General features: G+C 40.3%; 1 protein-coding gene across 1 annotated transcript in view; it reads right to left on the bottom strand.

Annotated features, from left to right (window-relative positions):
- Positions 1–19,839, bottom strand: part of SBNO2 (strawberry notch homolog 2) — a 239,803-nt gene that overhangs the window by 104,160 nt on the left and 115,804 nt on the right. The window contains exon 4 of the mRNA XM_007489371.2: positions 15,154–15,277. Coding sequence (XP_007489433.1) covers positions 15,154–15,277 — 124 coding nt within the window. The remainder of the gene's footprint in view (positions 1–15,153; positions 15,278–19,839) is intronic.

Genomic DNA, 19,839 nt, shown 5'->3' with positions numbered 1-19,839 from the left:
CATCAAAGCAGACTTCTAGTTGGTTGGTCTATCTCCAGGCTCCCCTCCCCAAATGGTTTACCCAGAGACCAGCTCTGGTTCTATAGCACTTCTGTTCAAATACTTCCAAAGCCTCCCTCCCCATGCCTTTTAGGTGAAGTCTAAGGCCCTCATCCTATAGTGGTCCACGTCTTTCATCCAATACCCCAATTTCTCTTACCAGGCACACCTCCAATTATTCCTCTACAGGAACTGCCCCAACTATCCCAAGAGACCTCCTCCCTTATCATGTCTGTCCTCCTCAGAACAGGAACAGGTCTCCCTTTTCTCTTTGTTTCCTATCTCTTCCCCCTGCCCAACCTGTCACAGAGAAGCATCTTTGGAACATCCTACCTAGCCCACAGAACCCTTCATCCTGACATCCTCTATTACTTATGATCTTGTTCTACTCAGCCACACAGAGAAGAAACAGGATGGAGGATCAGTCAATCTGTAATGTACATTTATGACATGCTTACTATGTACAGAGAACTGTGCTGAGTACTGGTGATATAATGAGAGGAAAAAACATAGTCCCCACTCTCAAGGAGCTCCTATTCTCCTAATCAGGGAGACAACAAATGAATAATTAGGTACATCAAAGAAAATAAACAGTAACTCAGAGGGGAAGGCACTGGAAGGAGGGTGGGGTAGAGGGGGAGACTGGGAAAAGCCTCCTCTAGAAGGTAGAATTATAGTTGAATCTTGAAGGAAATCAGGGAAAGTGAGAGACCTGGGTAAGAAGGGAGAGGATTCCTAGGCCAGGGACAGACAGCCTAGGCTTTAAAAACACAGGGAAGTGCCTTGTGCAACAATCAGGAAGTGAGTCTGAGTTGCTGAAATAAGGAGTTCAAGGAGAGGGGAGGTAAGGTATGTGGAAAACACTATAAGGCAGTAGGAAGGAGCCAGTGTTGCCTGGAAAGAAGGAAAAGCATCCTGATGAAGAGAACTGTCCAAGACAGCCATTACTGCACTGATTGTAGCTATAATACTAATAAAACTCATGTTTTTACACAAAGCTTAAAAAACTTTTGGCTTACAAAAAGCCCTGTAAAGTAGGCAGTATAACTATTGGTATACCCATTTCACAGATGAGGAAAGTGGAGCTCAGCACATTTTGAGAGGTTTACCCTGACTGGGCCACTGTAAATGCAAGGGTAGCATGGGAACCAACATCTCTTTGGCTTTCACCCTGGTGGGGGTGAATGAACATGTGGCAAGGACAGTGCAAGAGGACTCCTGGAGAGGAAAGGGGTTAGACAAAAATGAGCTGTACTATTCCTCACTTTGAGAATACGGTAAGTATAGAAATAAAAAGCAGTAAGAGTGACCACTTTTCTATCACTTTATGGTTTGCAAACACTTTTACCCCATCGCCTTTGAGCTTTAGCACAACCTTATGAGATAAGTGCACAGAAGGGAGCTGAGGCTCAGAGGGGTCCCAGAGTTAGCATCTGAATGAGTCTTCCTGACACCAGGGCCAGCACTTAGTGTGTATGTGGCTAACACTTAATAAATATTTCTTGGTTGACTTCTCCAGAATAGGAGCATTAGGACATTTTGACCGTAGGGGCAGAAAACAACCTCTGATGAAAAGAACTTGACAAATAAGGGGGCAGGAGGGCCCCTGGAGTCCCAGTCCCTAGGAGGTGACAGACCAAGATGAATAACACAGTCCTCCCCCAGAGAGGCTGGTGTCATGATGCTGGCTCATGAAAAGAGGGCTTGTTCCCAATAGGGGCTGAGCATGGCAGTGGACATTGTTGGGTGGACAAAGGGGGAACAGAGAGAAGTACAATATGCTGTAGGAGGTGGAGGGGGAGGTGGACAAAGCAGGAAAATTCAGGGTTGTGTTACCTTCTGTGACAGATGAAACAGAGTGGCTATGTAAATATTTTCAAAGCATCCACAAGAGCAGGCCAAACCTTGAGCCAGCTGTTTAGCCTGCTCCACGGGGTACCCAGACCATATATTTCATAGAATTGAGGGGGTCAAAAAAAACCCATTCTTGTCAGAATTGGAGCTTTCGGTAGCTCAGATGGAAGGCATGGGTTCATTTGCTCAGGGTTTCCCCTAAATTGCTCACGGTTTGACGACCAGGGACATTTATTTCAGTAGTTATCTCCAGGGGCTCCAAAGTGAAGGCCCCCCTTCTTTCCCTCTCTCACCTTTGACCAAGACCCCAAGTTCCTAGATTTGACAACAGAATGAAAGCAAATTTCTATGAGATTAAAGGCTACATAGCTATTTCTCCTTTGAAGATTTCAAGGTCAAAGAGCCTAGCACTTAGAGGTGATAAAGCAAGGTGCTACTTAGGCCACATCTCCTGGACTATTAACTCTGGAAAGGCAGGAATCAGAACCTAGTCTCACAGACAGGCAAACAGATAGAACCTCAAGACTAGCCAGAGCAATATGGGTCTAATAAGGGAGCTGGAAAGAGCTTTGGAATATATAATTCAAAATGTCAGAGCTATAAGGAACATGAGAATGTAGGCTGATAAGAGTTATATATCCGGAAAAGACTTTAGCAGTCATCCCATCCTCTGCTCTCAGTTACAGAAGAGGAAGACTCTGGGACACAGAGATTATGGGATTAGCCCAAGGTCATTCAGTGAATTAATGGTAGAGCCAGGATTAGTCCTCAATCCAGGGTTATTTCCATTGCTCCCAGAACTACCTTTTTTGCATTTTCCCTAAAGCCTAGCAAAAAGACCTGCTCAGAAAAAATACCCAAGAAGGGCAGGTAGGTAGCCCAGTGGATAGAGCATGAGGCCTGGAGTTGGGAAGTCCTGGGGTCAAATCTGAACTCAGATACTTCCTCCCTTTGTGATCCTGAGCAGGTCACCTAAGCTTGATTGCCTAGCTGTTACTCATTCTTTTGTCTTAGAATTAATACTAAGACAGATGGCACGGGTTTAAAAAAATACTTCTTAAATTCAGTTCATCCTTATGCCAAACCAGAGAGCTAGGCCAGAGTCCCAAATCCACAATCTTGGTACCAAAGTTCTAGGTCCACTCATAAGGATTGGGGGGGGGGGGGCTGGTTTCCAAACAAGGGGGAATTTGCATAAAAACCCTTTGGGCTTCAATCCACAGTGCTGGGCAGCCAAGACCCTGGAGAAAGCAGAATGAATCACTCTGTTTTCTCAGAGCACTCTAGGCTTCCCTTTTTGGTGAAAATTTCTTTTTGTTCATGCCCTCAAGGGGATTCTAGCCCCTGAGTCCCGCTAAAACCAAGGATTCTGAACAAGGCTTCAACAACAGCTTGGGGAAAGCTGGTTGGAAAGTTGGTTTATGGGAAGTCCAGTGATTTGTGCTTTTAAATTCCACAAGAGTAATGGTTATTTCTCTCAGCCACTGACATTTCCCACACTTCAGAGGGGCCACTTTAATTCTGGATAAAATGGAATTTCAACCTCTCCCAGAACCCACAGCTCTTGAGTAAAATACATGATGGGAGCTGATGAGTCATTCAGTCCTGTTCCTGGAAAAGGAGGGGACAGATGGATGACAGTGAGGCAATGAGATGGAGATGGAGAGAGATAAAGAAATAGAAAGGAAGACACACAAAGAAGGGAGTCAAAAAGAGTATTATTAAGCACTTAAAAGTGTATTAGTACCTGTACTAAGCAAAATGCAAACAAATACAACAACTCCTGCCCTCAAGGAGCTTACAGCTAAATGAGGGAAGCTAACACATAAAGGGAGTACCAGAAAGTAAAGGAGAAGGACAAGGAGATAGCAAGGAAATGGCTCAAAGGTTATTAGTCTATCTCATAATGTTGCTATCATATCATCAACAAAAAAAGGCATTCACACACACGCTTTCTTTCACACACACACCTCTATTCTGTAAGGGAGAGAGGGAGAAAAGATGATTTTCCTAACATACTAATGGAAGAGATGGGATTGACTGTAAATACAACACCCACTGCTGTGAAAAACACTAGAGAGCAGAGGAATAAATTGAGCTTTGCTTAAAATAATAAATAGTAAATATTTAAAACTATTGAAAAGCATTACCTATAAAGGGTGAAAGCTAGAAACCATCCCAATAAGATCAGGAGAGAAAAAAAAGGTTGCTCATTATCACCACTATTATTCAATATTATTATAGATATAAGAGAAAGAAATTAAATAGGCAATGAAGAAATAAAATTATCACTCTTGGCAGATGATATAATGGTACACTTAGAGAATTCTAGAGAAATCAACTAAAAATTAGTTGAAATAATTAACAAGTTTAGCAAAGCTGCAAGATAAAAAAAAATAAACCCATATAATTCATTAATATTTCTAGATATTACCAACAAAGCCCAGCAGCAGAAGATAGAAAAAGAAATCCCATTTAAATGAATGAGAGATAACATCAAATGCTTGGGACAAGATAAGACAAACTCAGGTACTGTATGAACTTATTACAAAACCCTTTTCAAACAAATAAAGTCAGATCTAAACAACTGAAAAAATATTAATTGCTCATAGGTAGGCCAGGCAAATATAAGGAAATAACTAAATTAATCTTATTCAGTGCCATACACAAATTGCCTAACATTATTTTATAGAGAGAGAAGGACTATATTGGTCATATGGAGCACCAGTTCCTTCAACTCCATCTCTGCACTGAACCCATGCCTTGAAGGCTCTCCCTCCACAACTCTACTTCCTGTCTTCATTGGCATCTTTCACTCTAAGCTACCATTTCAATGTCTACAGGAGGCCTTCCTCAATATGACGATTCTATGATGCAGAGTGAAAGGAGCAGAACCAGGAGAACATTGTACACAGAGACTGATACACTGTGGCACAATCTCAAGGAATTTAGTCCACGTCCAGAGAAAGTACTGTGGAACCAGAAATGCAGAAGAAAAACCTGATTGATTACATAGTTCGATGGGGATATGATTGGGATTTTAATGTTAAAAGATCACTCTACTGCAAATATGAATAACATGAAAATAGATTTTGAAAAATAATAAATGCATAACCCAGTGGAACTGCTTGTCAGTTTGGAGGAGTATAGAGATCATGAATCATGTAACCATGGAAAAATATTCTAAAAAAATATGATTTAATTCTAGTGCCTTCTCTGTATTGATTATTTCCAATTTGTCTTGAACATAGCTTGTTTGGATGAGATAGTCAAGAGAAGGGACCATTTCTAGCACTTAGCACAGTGTGTGGCATACAGCAGGTATTTAATAAATGTTTTTTGACTAACTGATCATTTGGAGAAAGAGGATGGAGGAAAGAGCAGTGATGACAACATCCAAAGAAGAGAGAAGCAAATTGAGGTGACCCTAGCAAAAAGAAAGAGTGAGTATTCAGTTCAGGTCTATGCATGGGCCTGGGTACATCTTGACTGAGAACACAGAAGCAAAAGCCAGCTTAAAGGGAACTGAGAGAATGACTGAAAAGAAGATTAGAGGTGGGGGCTGGGGAAACCTTTAGGGGAAGGTCGAGGAAACAACTTAAAATGAGTCAGTTTGGTTCTCTTTGTATAGACACTGGCAAAGCAAAGAAGCAGTGAGATTCTACTCATCAGGCTATTGGAGAGGTAAGTGTGGTTCAGGATACCAGATGGCCTGTGTCATCCCTGAAGCCCTTTGGGCTCAGCTCAGGAACTCCTCGCTTTATAGCTGACTCAGCCTGGCCACATGGCTACCACTCCCTCCAAGAGGCCGCACAGCCACATATCCCAAACCAGAGACATTAAGCAGCCATGAAGTTTACAAACCTTGAGAAAAATCATCCAGCTGTTTTTACTGGTGTTTTCCAAAATCCTGCCATACTACTGTACCCCATGACCTCCTACAGTAGGGGATTCCTTACTAATCTGGCCACTGTCCTTCCTTAGTTTATGTTCTCAAATTCCCCCAGAAGGCAGGGTGCTTAACTTCATTTTCACCCTGTCAAAGGAGTGGTATTTTCTTCCCTAGAGCCCTGCAAATAAGACTCAACTCCAAAGGAGACATCAGAATTCAGAAGAACTAAACTGAGAGTCTGGAGTCTATCACTACACAACCCTGAGGGGCTTACTTTATTACTGCAGGGCTCAGTTTTCTCACCTGTAAAATGAGGACAATAATCCTTATACTTCCTCTCTATCTCATCCATGGGATTGTTTAGGTGAGCTAATTTAAGCAGCAAGAAGGATGGGACTGAGAAAGAAAAATTGACAAACAACATCTAAGAGAATATAAAAATGACAAATCACAAAGTCAAAAAATAAGACCTTAAGATATTACTAATGTAATCATAACAACTGCATTTCAGTATTCAGTCATGTCCAACTTGTGATCCCATTTGGGATTTTCTTGGCAAAGATACTGGAGGGGTTTGCCATTTCTATTTCTGAGTTCATTTTACAGATGAGAAAATTGATGTAAACAGGTTTAAGTGACTTGCCCAAGGTCACACAGCTAGTTCAGGAAGAATCTTCCTGACCCAAGGCCTGACACTTTATTCACTACTCTACCCAATTGCTCCAGGAGCCACATATTCCCAGTTATTATGTCTCTATTCTATAAGCATCTGAAATTGGCTTCATCAGGGCCAGTCTCCACAATCCCTTAAATTGGGGGGAGGGGGTGTGTGGAAGGTATTGCAGCAGAGATTCTCTAGTAATCCCCCTTAGGTAAGGTCTAGGGCTGTGTTGGTGGAGATGTGGCACGCGTGCCCAGGTGTGCCCAGGGAGCTGCTCCTTTCCCCCCTCTCCACTGCTCCTGGGGACAATGTTCACATGCCCTGTCCCTCCAGCCAGCTACTCAATGTGAGCATTTCTTCCCTCTGCTGTATGGGGTAATGGAGGATGGGGGTGGGGAATTTCACAGGCAGCTTGAAGGTGAAGTTTAGGTACATGAGCCTGGGTTAAAATCTGGCCTGAGACACTTCCTGATGGTGTGGCCTTGGACAAATCGCTTACCCCCCATTCCTTAACCATGACCAATTTCCTGCCTTCAAACAATAGGCATCTAAATGGATAAAAACCCAAGGAACTTTAAAGAGATTGGAGGTTATATTTTTTAAGGCATTTCAGATTCCAATGTTTTATACAAATCTCTGTATTCTATTACATTTACTGTTTGCTTTGTTTAAGATTTAACTTTGTGATTTTAAATTCATATTACTGCATCCAATATTATTCTGCTATACTGAATCATTTTAATGTACTGAGTTTTAACTACTGTTATATTCTGTTGCTTTCCCCTATAACCATATTGAACAAATATCATTGTAATTAAGCCCATATAAAAGAAAACAGCCTTTTTATAAATTTTTGACTTTGTAAATTGTCACATAGAGGATAAGATGGACTTCATCAGAACTGGTTACAATTGTATACAATGTGCTAAATATCTCAACTGATTTTAAGGGTTTTCTAGACATGATTTTTAGAATTTTCTTAACAATCTCTGGTCATTTTTGCCTGCCCCTACCACGAGGTGTAAGGCGCCATTCTAGTAGCTGAAGTGAAATACATTTTATAGGGGCAGCTGGGTAGCTCAGTGGATTAAGAGCCAGTCCTAGAGACAGGAGGTCCTAGGTTCAAATCTGGCCTCAGCTACTTCCTAGCTGTGTGACCCTGGGCAAGTCACTTAACCCCCATTGCCTAGCCCTTACCACTCTTCTGCCTTGGAGCCAATACACAGTATTGACTCCAAGACAGAAGGTAAGGGTTTTAAAATAAAAAAAAGAAAAAAAGATATGCATTTTATAACCCCCAGCCTTCCCACATTTCTAAATATATGAATGGAAGTTGGGGCAGTTAATCTCAGGGCCTTTGTACCCATAAAAAGCCTCCAAAAAAAGGAGCACCCCTCATTTATACTCTTCAGCACACTACTTTACTTCCACCAGAATGATATCTAGATTTCTTGATGATGTTCTTAACCCAAAATGAGTTTTACTTTGTTTAAAAATATGTTTATTACCAAGGTTGAAAGATTTGCTATGTCTGTAAAAACTTGTGACAAGTATTCATTTTTTAAAAATGCCATACAGCAACTTATGTGAAATATGATAGTATGTTTGTTTGATATTGTAATTATTTGGGCTATTGAGAATTTTGGGGATATTGATAACTACATATTTGTAATACTGTTCTTTATTAAAAAAAAAAAAAGAAAATTCTTGTAACATTCATTTGCTCATACAATGGATCATGGCGAGATATGAAGAGGAAATGGATCTCATTTTTGGTGATCTCATTTGGATCTCATTTGTAATTCAATATTTCTTAAATGACACAGTGTGTCAATGATTATAAGCTACATTTTCAAATTTTAAAACTTTTATTATATTTTTCTTGCATGTGCAATATACATTTCAGTTTTTTATTTTTTCTCTCCTTTTTATATTTGATGCACATGTCACCAGCATTAAGATTTTCTTTAACTTTTTGATGTTGCAGTGCTATAAGTTTAAGATACATTTGCTAATGCATGCCCCAAAAGCTTGAGATATAAAAATGATGCCACTAATTATTTAAAAAAAATTATGGGACTTTGCTTAATAATTCTGTCTGATTCCAGGACAAGATATACACAAAAGAGCCATTGCACAGGGCCAAAGAAAAACCCAATCCAGGATGGATTGATGCACTTCCAGGCCAATCCAAAGGTTTTGAACCTAGTGTGAAGACTCGAGGTTACTGTGTTAAACATTATTATGACATAGGCTTTCCTTGTGTCCACACTCACTCTGAAAATACTTACAAACGAGTATCCCCAAACCTTAGCCCCTACTTGGCTCCTATAATCTGGTCTTTTTTTCTGTCTTTCATTGTGTAATAACTTTCTGTAGTCCTGGCTACTGACTGGGTAAATGAATCATTGTTTAGATCATTTTAATTGGGCCCTGATTCAAGGCTGTTATAGATTTATTTTTCTTTTACTTAGAATTTTTACGCCTAAGACTTTGATTCTATATTAAGTCTATATTTGATTCTATATTGAATCTATATTTTAATCCAGAAATTTTCTTTTTTATTTGGATTTTTGTGATGTCTTTTTAATATCTCTTGCCAATTGATTCATATACGTCATAACTCAGCCATGCATCCCTAAGTGATCCTGTGTTTTTCAATCACCCTCAAGACGGGGGAATGTAAAAATATTATTATTTTAAATTGCAAAGTTGAAATTCCTTTAAAGAAAAATTTTAGGTAAAGAAAGATGCTACCTCTCTGAATCCAGAAACTGAACTGTTTGGAGAAGACACCATGAAGAAGCCTCCAGACCACAAGCTGCACAAGAAGATCAAAAATGAACTTTGGGTGTGGTTGGTCGAACATTTATTTATTTGTATGTATACTTTCATGCCAAAGGGGACTGCCCCCTAACTGGTTTTTTGTCAATGCGTCTAGCAATTATTGGTTTTGTTCTTTTTTTCCTCTTATCCTCAAATTATTGTAATCTTTAAGTTGATTATGTTTTCATGATCTTTTTGGGGAAAAAATGTTTTTTTTTCCCCAAAAACAATCACACGGTGAAATGTAAAAATGGAGACTTGAACCCAGGACTCCAAACTCCAGAAGTCCTTGCTCTGGCTCCCAGAATGCTTTGTAACCTCACTGAACTCTCACCTGAGCTGAGAGCAAATTATTATTTAAAGAGTCTCCACACTTGCAAGCAGATGGTTCTCTTTCATGATGTAGGTGAGGTTGTGAATGGGCTCTCTGGGCCTAGACACGTGCTTTTCTTACTTGTATATTCTTAATTTCTCAACCTTTAATAAACCTCTAAAAAATATAATACTTCTAGCAGAGAAACTAATTTTAACTGTTACAGAGCATAAGTATCATATCTACTCTACATACCAGAGTGCTAGGATTCTGGGAAGGGCAGAGAGTGGGAAAAGGAAATAAAAGATTTATATAGAGCCCACCATGTGCCAAGCCCTGTGTTAAAACAATGTTGCCTCAGATACTTCCTAGCTGAATGAACCTGGGCAAGTCATTTAACCCCACTGCCTAGCCTGTGCTGCTATTCTGCCTTGGAACCAACATATATGATTTTTTTTAAGTGCATTGCAAATATTATCTTTTTTGATCCTCACAACAATGAACAAGGTAAGTGCTATTATTATCCCCATTATACAGTTAAGCAAACTCGGGCAGATAAGTTAAGTGACTTGCCCAAGGTCACACAGCTACTAAGTGTCTGAGGCCATATTTAAACCCAGATTCTCTTGACCCTCAGGCCTAGTCCACAATCCATAATATCACCTAGCTGTCTAGTAGAGCAAAGGATATGTGGCACAGAAGTTGAAGTGGGGCAGCTGGACCATGGCTGGTATATAATACAGAACATCAACAGTCCAAGGAGTATTAATTGAGGAGGATCAGGAATGAGAATGAGAAAGAAAAGAAACCCACATCGAGCGAGTCATCTGTCTGTACACCCTAGATTAGGAGCCAAATCAATCATCAGGAGAAGCAGAGAATGAAGGACATTCCGGAGGGCACAGGCAGATCACAGGATGGCAATTGGAAGAATATGACATGCTGGCAGGAAGTCCAAGGTCAGCATGTCCTTTCCCTGCCCCCTTATGTTCCCTGAAAGGGAAATGCCGGCCAAAGTTGGTCCACCCACATCTGGGCCCTTTCTGCCACTAAGCAGCTAGATAAATGGTAGGGGTCATGTGATGCAGGGATCTGAGTCTCACCATAAGGGCTACAGTGGTAAGGAACATGTTGGAAATTCATCACAAAAGGAGCCAATACTACTAAGCTGAGAGGGAATACACTATACAAACAACTCTAAGTAAACACTAAATGGAGAAAGTTGCGAGAAAGGAAGGTGCTAGAATTAAAGGACATAGGGAAAGGCATCCTGTAGAAGCTGAGGTTTTAGCTGGGACTCCAGGGAAGACAGGAGGCAGAGATGAGGGAGACCAGTCTAGGTTTGGGGGCCAGACAGAGAAAGCTGTGACAATAAACTCTCCCCTTGTCTATTTTTAGCAAAACAAATCAAGAACTTAAAGTATCCCTACTTGAGACAAAGTAAGAGAGTTCAAAGGTCACACCTCCAAAGGTCACTGACCCCCACCCCACCCTGGGCAGTGCTACACAAAGTAAAGGACAGCAATTGGTTCCCATAAAGTGGGGGAGTGACAGGAGAAAACTGCTTTAAAAAGGCCAGCTGGAGGATTCAGGGATGTTCTTTGCATTGCTGAGCGGGACTAGAGAAGGAGACTCTTTCCTTGGATCCTGCATCCCATTGTGGTGGTGAGTGGAGTGATTCCTTACTTGGTTCTTCAGTGAGGGGACCCTCTCTGCTTGTTGGTGCTTCAGTGGGACACTCCCGTCATCATGAGTTCTGGTGAGATTCTTGGAGATCTTAGCCTCCTATGCACTGAAGGTTCTGGGCAGATTCTTTAGCATCTCCTGGCTTACTTTCTTTGTGTTCTGGAGACATTAGGATTAAACTTAGGGTATTTTTCAAGGCAATACTTTCTATCTCTTTATCTACATTTTTCCACTTTCATTCTTTCCACCTCTTTGTAAATAAAGCTGCTAAAAGTCATTTTGACTTAAGCTGAAATATTTTTAAATTTTCGTATTTAGCACAAAAGCTAAATTAAAATTCTTAACATGGAGACAACCAAATAGAGCCTTAAGAACTAGGATAGACTGGCTAGATGGGGATGACAGAGTAGCATGTTTGGAAAGGACACTGACCTAAGCAATTACCTATTTTCCTTGAAGCTGTATAGACTCATAGATGTAGAGCAGCTCCCTCTAGAATGCAAGCTCTCTGAAGCCAGGTGTTGTCTTTGCCTTTCTTCGGATCCCCACTGGAATATGGCCCAGAAAGATGAAGCATCATCAAAAAAATAAAATAAATAAAATAAATAAACCTTTACTTGCTGTCTAAGTATCAGTTCCAAGGCAGAAGAAAGGTAAGGGCTAGGCTAGACTTGCCCAAGGTCACACCACTAATGTCTGCAGCTAGATTTGAACTCTGGGTCTCTAGTCTTCAGGACCAAAGTCTTCTATCCACTGAGCCACCTACCCACCCCAGATGAAGTATCTTCTTACCAAGGTCAAAGAGGTAGAAAGTAACAGAGCCTGCCTGGGAGTCCAGATCATTGAATTCCTAATCCAGAACTCATTTGGCTGGGACATACCATCTCTCAGGGTTCTTGGTACAGCTCCAATGAGATAATGTAGTTAAACATTTTGCAAGCTTTCAAGCACTACAGAAATGTCTGCTACTGGAACTGTTATAATTATTAGTCCAATCTAATTTTATAGATGAGAGCAAACAATCTCAGAGAGGTTATGTGATTTGCCCATCGATTGTCACAGAACTATCAAGTGTCAGAGCAAGGCATTCAAGGCCAAGTGTCCTGACACCAAATCCAGAGTACTTCCCTGATAGCACCCTGCTGCCACTTAACTGACTCCAAGAAATGAAAGAAGAACCAGCAGACAATTAGATATTACAGAAGTGTATGAACTGACTGAATGACTGAATGAAAAAGCATGTATTTACAAAGCATTTTCTATGTGTCAAGGACTCTGCTAAGAGTAGGGGACACAGAAAAAAGGCTAGACAATATCAGCTATCAAGTTCCAAACTCTATTTGGAACAAACAACAAATAAAAGAAAATGCATAAGCAGGGCCAATAATAGAAAGGCAAAGGTATCCTGGAAGTTCAGTAGGGAGGTAGATGGCAAGGCCTGAAAGTCCTTGGGTTATATAAGATCTTGCTGGGGGCAAGTAGGTAGTACAGTAGAGAGAGCACCAAGTCTGAAGTCAGGAAGTCCTGAGTTCAAATTTTACCTCAGATACTTCCTGTGTGACCCTGGGCAAGTCACTTAACCACACTTGCCCAGCCCATACCACTCTTCTGCTTTAGAATTGATAGTATGAGAGAAGGAAAGGATTTTTTTTTTCCGTTTTGTTTTAAATATGAATATGCTAGGAATTTCAGGGCATAGATACAGGAAGACAATAAAAAGTGGTGGTCCTCTTTGTCATCAAAAGGAATGGAATCATTAACTTCCATCTAAGTCAACTGTGAGCAGTTAAATCGGCGAGGCAGAAAGGAAGGAAAGATGGTATGGTGGCCCAATCTAGGGCTGGGTGAGGGCAAGGAGAAATAGCAACAAGAGAGTATATTATAAAGTGTCTGGCCTTTACAAAACACTCTTTCAAATAACCCAGGGGAGTATGCACTGCAATTACAACCTCTAATTTAAACATGAGTAAATTGAGGCTCACAGAGAAGAACTATATTCAACTCAATGTGACCAACATTTGCTACATTTCAACAATGTAGAGCTGAGATATCAAGTCAGATTGGTCTAACTAGATGAAAATGTAATTGGAAAATTCTTAATGAAATAAAAATACAATGCAACCAAGATAATGCTAATATGCGGTTTTCTATGTCAACATTCTATGGCAACGGCTTCACAGGCCGGCTAAACCTTGTGAGAGTAGCCATCCAGTCATAGACCCCTGGTGAACCAGGGCTTTGTTCACCCAGCATGTGAAGACTGCTTCGGCTGAACAGACGGAAGAAACCAATAAGAAGGTTCAACGGCTGAGAGGGCGATGCAGCAAGGCACTGTGGAGTGCTTAGGGCATGTTGGAGCACAAAAGACAACACGGCCATCCAATGCAGCTGAGGAAGTCTCCAGGTGTAACGACTTTTCGTGCCACTGGACCCAGGCTTCCAACGCCGAGAGAGTGGGACTGTCTCTGTGCACCAACTTTTCCACTTAAATCTCCTTCACGTACAATTATCTTTGTGCACATGCACAAAGACAATCATCATTCTCGGCTTCCAAGAGACTACTACTATGTCAACATCAGACCTATAAGGATGAATACCACTGGTAAAGGAGATACCTTACTAAGTGCTAGGAATTCAAAGATTTTTTTTCATGATACAGTTCTTGCCCCAAAGGTGCTTGAGCTAGTAGGAGAAGAGGATGTTTGTTTAAAGAACTATGATACATTTACATAAATGAAGTCAGAGTAGGGTGAGAGATTTGGGGGGGGGGCAACTAAGGAGGACTCTGAGAAGGCAAATAAATGCTGGAAGAAGTGGCATCTGAGATAGACTTTAACAGTAAACAAGGGGGAAATCTTGTGAGAAAAAGTAAGAGATATAAATACACACACACACACACACACACACACACACACACACACACCTCTTCCATTTGAGGCATATACAAATGCCTGGAGGCAAAATGGGTAGGACAAGACCTGGAAACAATAAAGTAGTCTAGTTTGACTATATGAAGACAGTTATCCCAACAATCCAGGTCACAAGGGTCTAAAATACAACAATGATAGTGGGAATGGGGAAAGAGAGATAGAGGAGTCATGTTATAGAGGGAATCCTTAGGAAGTCATGAAGTTGAATCTTTCATTTAACAAATAAAGCATCTGAGGCACAAAGGGTTAAGTGACTTATCCAATGTCATATCATTAGTAATAGATAAAAAGAGATTTTCCAAATCCCACAGGCAGTGTTATTCCCAGGCAACTGCCCTCCCAATTCTAAGTGTTGGAGGGGGACACTGGGGCATTGACTCAAAATGACAATTTCAGGTACCAGCAGATCTAGAGACTACATGATGCCATATCCTTCCAGAGATTTCACAACTAGGCAAAGCCATTTCATCCACATAAAACTGAATCCCAATCTATGAAAGACTCTGATAAATAAGACAATCACTTCAGGATGTGACAGGATAACAGAGGCCATGCTGATGTCTTGCCCAGGCATGCTACAAAGTTAGCCATATCAGCCATCTGACATAAGGGGAAAGTCTAGGAAGCAGCTGAGGCCTGGTAAGGGCTCTAATTAGATGATCGCTGCTGAAGTAAATGTCTCATGTACCCTATCAAAAGCATCGCCAACAATCAAAGTCATCCAGCAAAGGGTAAAAGATAATATTCCAAAAGATTAACAGGGTAGAGGGTATGGTTGAGGTTGCCTCTGAGTTCCCTCAAAATTAACATCAAATTAACATCATATTCCCTAAGAGGTATTTAGAAAAGACCATCCAATTCTTTTCCAGAAGCAAAAGCAAAAAAAGTCTGATTAGAAATCCCAAATGATCCTGAGGTGTGTGTGTAGGAGGACAAGGCAGAGTGAACTTACCTGAGTAAAATCACCATTTTTTGGTAAGAAGCTGGCAGAGCCCACAGATGCATAGTTTGTATCCAGGCAATGTTGTCTGCTGATGGGATCTGGGTAAGGGTAGGAAGGGGCAGTCATATAAGGCCTGAGGAAAAAAAAGAGAATGGGTGAATATGATGACCAGTCCAAAGGCCCTGCTTTCAGGATCACCAGGGACATATGGCACCATGGCCAGGTCCAGGCTGGTAAATGATTAATGGCCAACACTGCTTTAAGGAGGACACAAACAAGCTGAGAGGAATCTAGGAGAGTGATGGGGAAAGGGCAGCAGACCAGCTCCTATGATCATTGGCTAAAGGAATAGAAATATTTAGCCTGGAGTAGAGCTTAACCCTCCTATTTTACCTCCCACATAAAGTTGCAAAAGTCTGCCAATTCAACCTGCATCATTGAACTTATGAACCCTCCCACCAACTTATATTGTAATTCACACTAGTTGGGGTTTTCATATCTTCTCTCAAAGAACTAAATCACATCCAAATAAATCTTCAAACTTCCAAACTCAGTAATCTGTCCTCCATATGATGCCAGTGTCATCTTCAGGAAGAACAAATCCTCTGAACACACCACTCCTCGGCTCATAAACCTTGAATGGTTCTCCACTCTCTATCATATACAATATCAAACCCTGACGCCAGCATTCAACATTCTCTTTAACCTGGCACGTAGCTCCCATCTTGCCTAGTTCCAAAATCTGGTTCCTTTAAAACATCATCTCCTAAGGCTCTCCTTACACAGGAGAAACACTCTTCATCCTTCATTCTAATCTTGCCCTCTCTCATGTTCATACCTCTGTTCATGAAGTTTGACCAAGCAATCATTAAACAAACATCCACTAAGTGTTTATTATGTGTCAGACATTATGCTGAAAGATGCGGAACATATAAAAAAAAAAAAGTGAACCCAATCCTTGCCCTCAATAACCTAACATTCCAATGAAAATTCCAAATATACAAAGGAATACCAGATGCCTTTAGAGGGGAAGGCAACATTCCCTAAGACTGTGTTGACAAACCTTGGGCGCACATGCCGAAGGGGACTACTGACTGTCCCCTCTCCACACACTCCTGAGGACATTTATCACATGATTCACCCCTCTGCCCAGCAGCCCAATGGGAGCACTTCCTTGCTCTCCTGTCTGGGGTAAGGCGGGGGGGGGGGGGGGGGGGCCTCGCATGCACCATGAGGATTGCAGTTTGGGCACTTTGTCTCTACAAGGCTCGTCATCACTGCTCTAAGTCTTGGACTAGACCACCATCAAACTCCTACTTTCTTCACCTACTGACTTCCTTCTCTTCTTGCAAAAAGCACTTTGGGTACTTCTATCTAGAACCCATCACTAATTTCTTCCAACCCTACTCCTCATTAGAAAGTAATCTCTATCTATTCACAATTCTTATAGCATCTGTCTGGATGTAATTAGCACTTATTTAATTCTCTAGAATATCATACCTATTGTTATATGTCTCTTAGGCCTATTAGAAAGATGTGCTTCTTAGAGGTAGTAGACAAGCTTGGTGGAGGTATGAAATGGTCCAACCATTCTTAAAAAAAAAAAAGAATTATGCTAGGGGGAAGCTAGGTAGCTCAATAGGTAGAGAGGCAGATGCAGAAATGAAGTCTTGGGTTCGAATCTGTAGTTAGATACTTCCTAGCTGTATGACCATGGACAAGTCACTTAACCCCCATTGCCTAGATCTTACCTCTCCTCTAGCTTGGAACCAATATACAGTATTGATTCTAAGACAGAAAGCAAGGGTTAAAAAAAGAAATTATGCTAATAAATGTACTGTAATGTCCATACTCCTCAATCCAGAGATCCAAGGGATAAAGAAATACAGACTCCAAGAAGGTCAATGATAAAAAGAAAGGTTCCATGTAAACAAAAATATTTATATAATAATATATATAATAATAATATATAGCATGGGGAATAAGAGATCTTTTGGGCGATATGCTTGCTCCTATTCTACTCTAGCTAAACCCTAGAAATCATACCTAGCCAAATGATGATCAAGAAATCCAATGAAGAAAAACCAGTGATTCCATCCCAGAGCTGCATCCCCCAAAAAACTGGCTAAAAGCCCCGTAACAGTAAGAAAGAAGCATCCATCAAAGTTGTCACCATTGGAACTAGAGAAATAAGATTCTTCTTAGCAGGCCAGAGACTAGATGTATACTCTGTTTCTGGAGATAGCAAAAGGTTCTCCAGAAAACTTCAAGACAGTCATAAAACCAACAAATACAAGAGATGTTACCAGAAGCAGCAGCAATAAAGATGGTGAGACAGTACTATAGACTACTCTATGCCATCTCAGTTTCTCAACAAAGACAATGAAGATTCAAGGCTTTAAACCTCAAAGATCTAGAAAGTCTTTTTGTTAAATGGTGAGGGTCAGTGCAGGAGTCTGGATTTAGGACAGAAACACAGATCAAGAAGGAAAAAAAAGCCAACCATCCCAATGCAAATGACAACAGGAGATAGATCCTAGCTCTGCTACAAAATCCACTAAGGCCAAAGAAATGAGTAAAATGAAAATTCCAGTCACTATCAAGAATTTCTGTAAATCAAGAGGTGGCAAAAAAAAATCAAGAAAAGGCAATTCTCGATCTCCCTGAAAACCAAGATTAAAAAACAAACAAACAAACAAACCTTAGAACTACCCAGGTCTATTAGAATCAGAGAGCAAAGTCTCAAAAATGTCATAGAGAAAATCCAGATTCTCCATCAGTGAAAAAATATTCAAGTGTCCAGAAAAGAGTACAAGTACCAAGGAGCATAGTTGCGAACCACATAAGACCAGGCAGCTTCAACAATAAATATAAAAAAAGATAAAAGCTTGGAATACAATATTCCAAAAGAAAAAAGATATAAGCTTAAAAGTAAGAATAGTTTATGCTGCAAAGCTCAGTATATATTATCCTACAGGAGAAAAAAATAAAGAGAACAGAGGACTTTCACGTATTTCTCATGAAAAGAGCAAAGCTAAGGTAATTTCATTTGAATAATTGGAAGGGGGGGAAGCAGGGTTAACATTCTAAAAGGGGAAAGGAAACAAATGTTTCATCACAACCATAATGTCTTCAAACTATAATGAGGAAAACTAAAAATTTTAAAAATCAGAGGGTCTTAAAGGTTGATTGTTTTTGTCCTGTGTTAAAATAGGGGAAAGAGAAGGGATGGTAGATAGATTATAACAGTGTAGAAAGAAGGAAGAAGGGGGGTGGAATTTATTTCTCATATTGTGGGTGTATAAGAAAAGCACATAAACCAAGAGGAAGGAGTGGGGGTAGGAGGTATCCCATGAACCCCATTCATCTGATGAAGACAAAGGAAATCTCAACAACCCACACAGGCACAATTTGATGTAGCAATATTGTATATAAAATTCAACAAAGAAATAAGTAGAGATAGGTAAAGTGAGGGACAAGTTAAGAATGAACATAATAGAGGGCTTCTAGGTGACTCAGAGGATTGAGAGCCAGGCTTAGAGATGATACATCTTGGGTTTGAATGTGACCTCAGACATTTCCTAGCTGTGTGACCATGAGCAAGTCACTTAACCCCTCTGCCTAAACCTTACTGTTTTTATGCCCTAGAGCCAATAAATAGTATAGATTCTAAGATGGAAGGTAAGAGTTAAAAAAAAAGCATGAAGATAATAACAAGGAGGAAAAAAGTTTCAAAACAATAGCAATACTGATTCTATGATTTCCTGATCCTAAAAAGGAAATTAAAAGGAAAAAGAAAAAGAACTGGAACTCATGGGTTATCAATCAACTAGAGAATGGCTGAATAAATGAAGGGTATATAAATATAATGGAAACTATTGTTCTTTAATAACTGATGAAGAATCCTGGGAAGTAGGTGTTGAAGCAGAGTAAAATAAACAGAAGAGGGACTATAATTTATACCATAACAGAGTCAAGAAAAATAACTCTTAAAGACTTAGAACTCTGAACAAAGTCATACACGATACTTTCATGAGACCTAAAATGAATCATGTTACTCATCTCCAGAGAGAGAGAGAAGGACTCAGTGCAGAAAAAAACACATATACTTCAGCATAGCAGCCACTGTGTAAATGGATTTTGCTTAACTATGCTTATTTGTTACAAGATTTTTGTTCTTGTTTTTAATTATAGGGAGAGAAGGGGGAGCAATAGTAGCACACACACCCCCAGTGGACCATTAATATATTATAAAGGATGCACAGAAGAGAACAAAAAGAAATTCAGTTTTGAAAGTAATTCATGGGGGGTAGCTGGGTGGCTCAGTGGATTGAGAGCCAGGCTCAGAGACAGGAGATCCTAGGTTCAAATCTGACTTCATACACTTCCTAGCTGTGTGACCCTGGGCAAGTCATTTAACCTCTATTGCCTAGCCCTTAACTCTCTTCTACCTTGGAACCAAAACAAAGTATTGATTCTAAGACAGAAGGTTAAGGGTTGAAAAAGAAAAAAAAAGTAATTCATGGATCATATAATCTTTTTTTTTAATCCTTACCTCCTGTTGTAGTATTGATTCTAAGGCAGAAAAGTTGGTACGGGTTGATCAATTGGGGTTAAGTGACTTGCCCAGGGCCATACAGCTAAAATGTATCTGAGGACAAATTTGAAGGGCCTTTGGTCTGCAAGCTTTTCTAT

Source organism: Monodelphis domestica, chromosome 3 (genome assembly GCF_027887165.1).
Source record: "Monodelphis domestica isolate mMonDom1 chromosome 3, mMonDom1.pri, whole genome shotgun sequence".
Taxonomy (NCBI): Eukaryota; Metazoa; Chordata; class Mammalia; order Didelphimorphia; family Didelphidae; genus Monodelphis; species Monodelphis domestica.
Note: the sequence above shows the minus strand (reverse complement) of the source record. Positions and strands in the feature narration are given on the sequence as shown.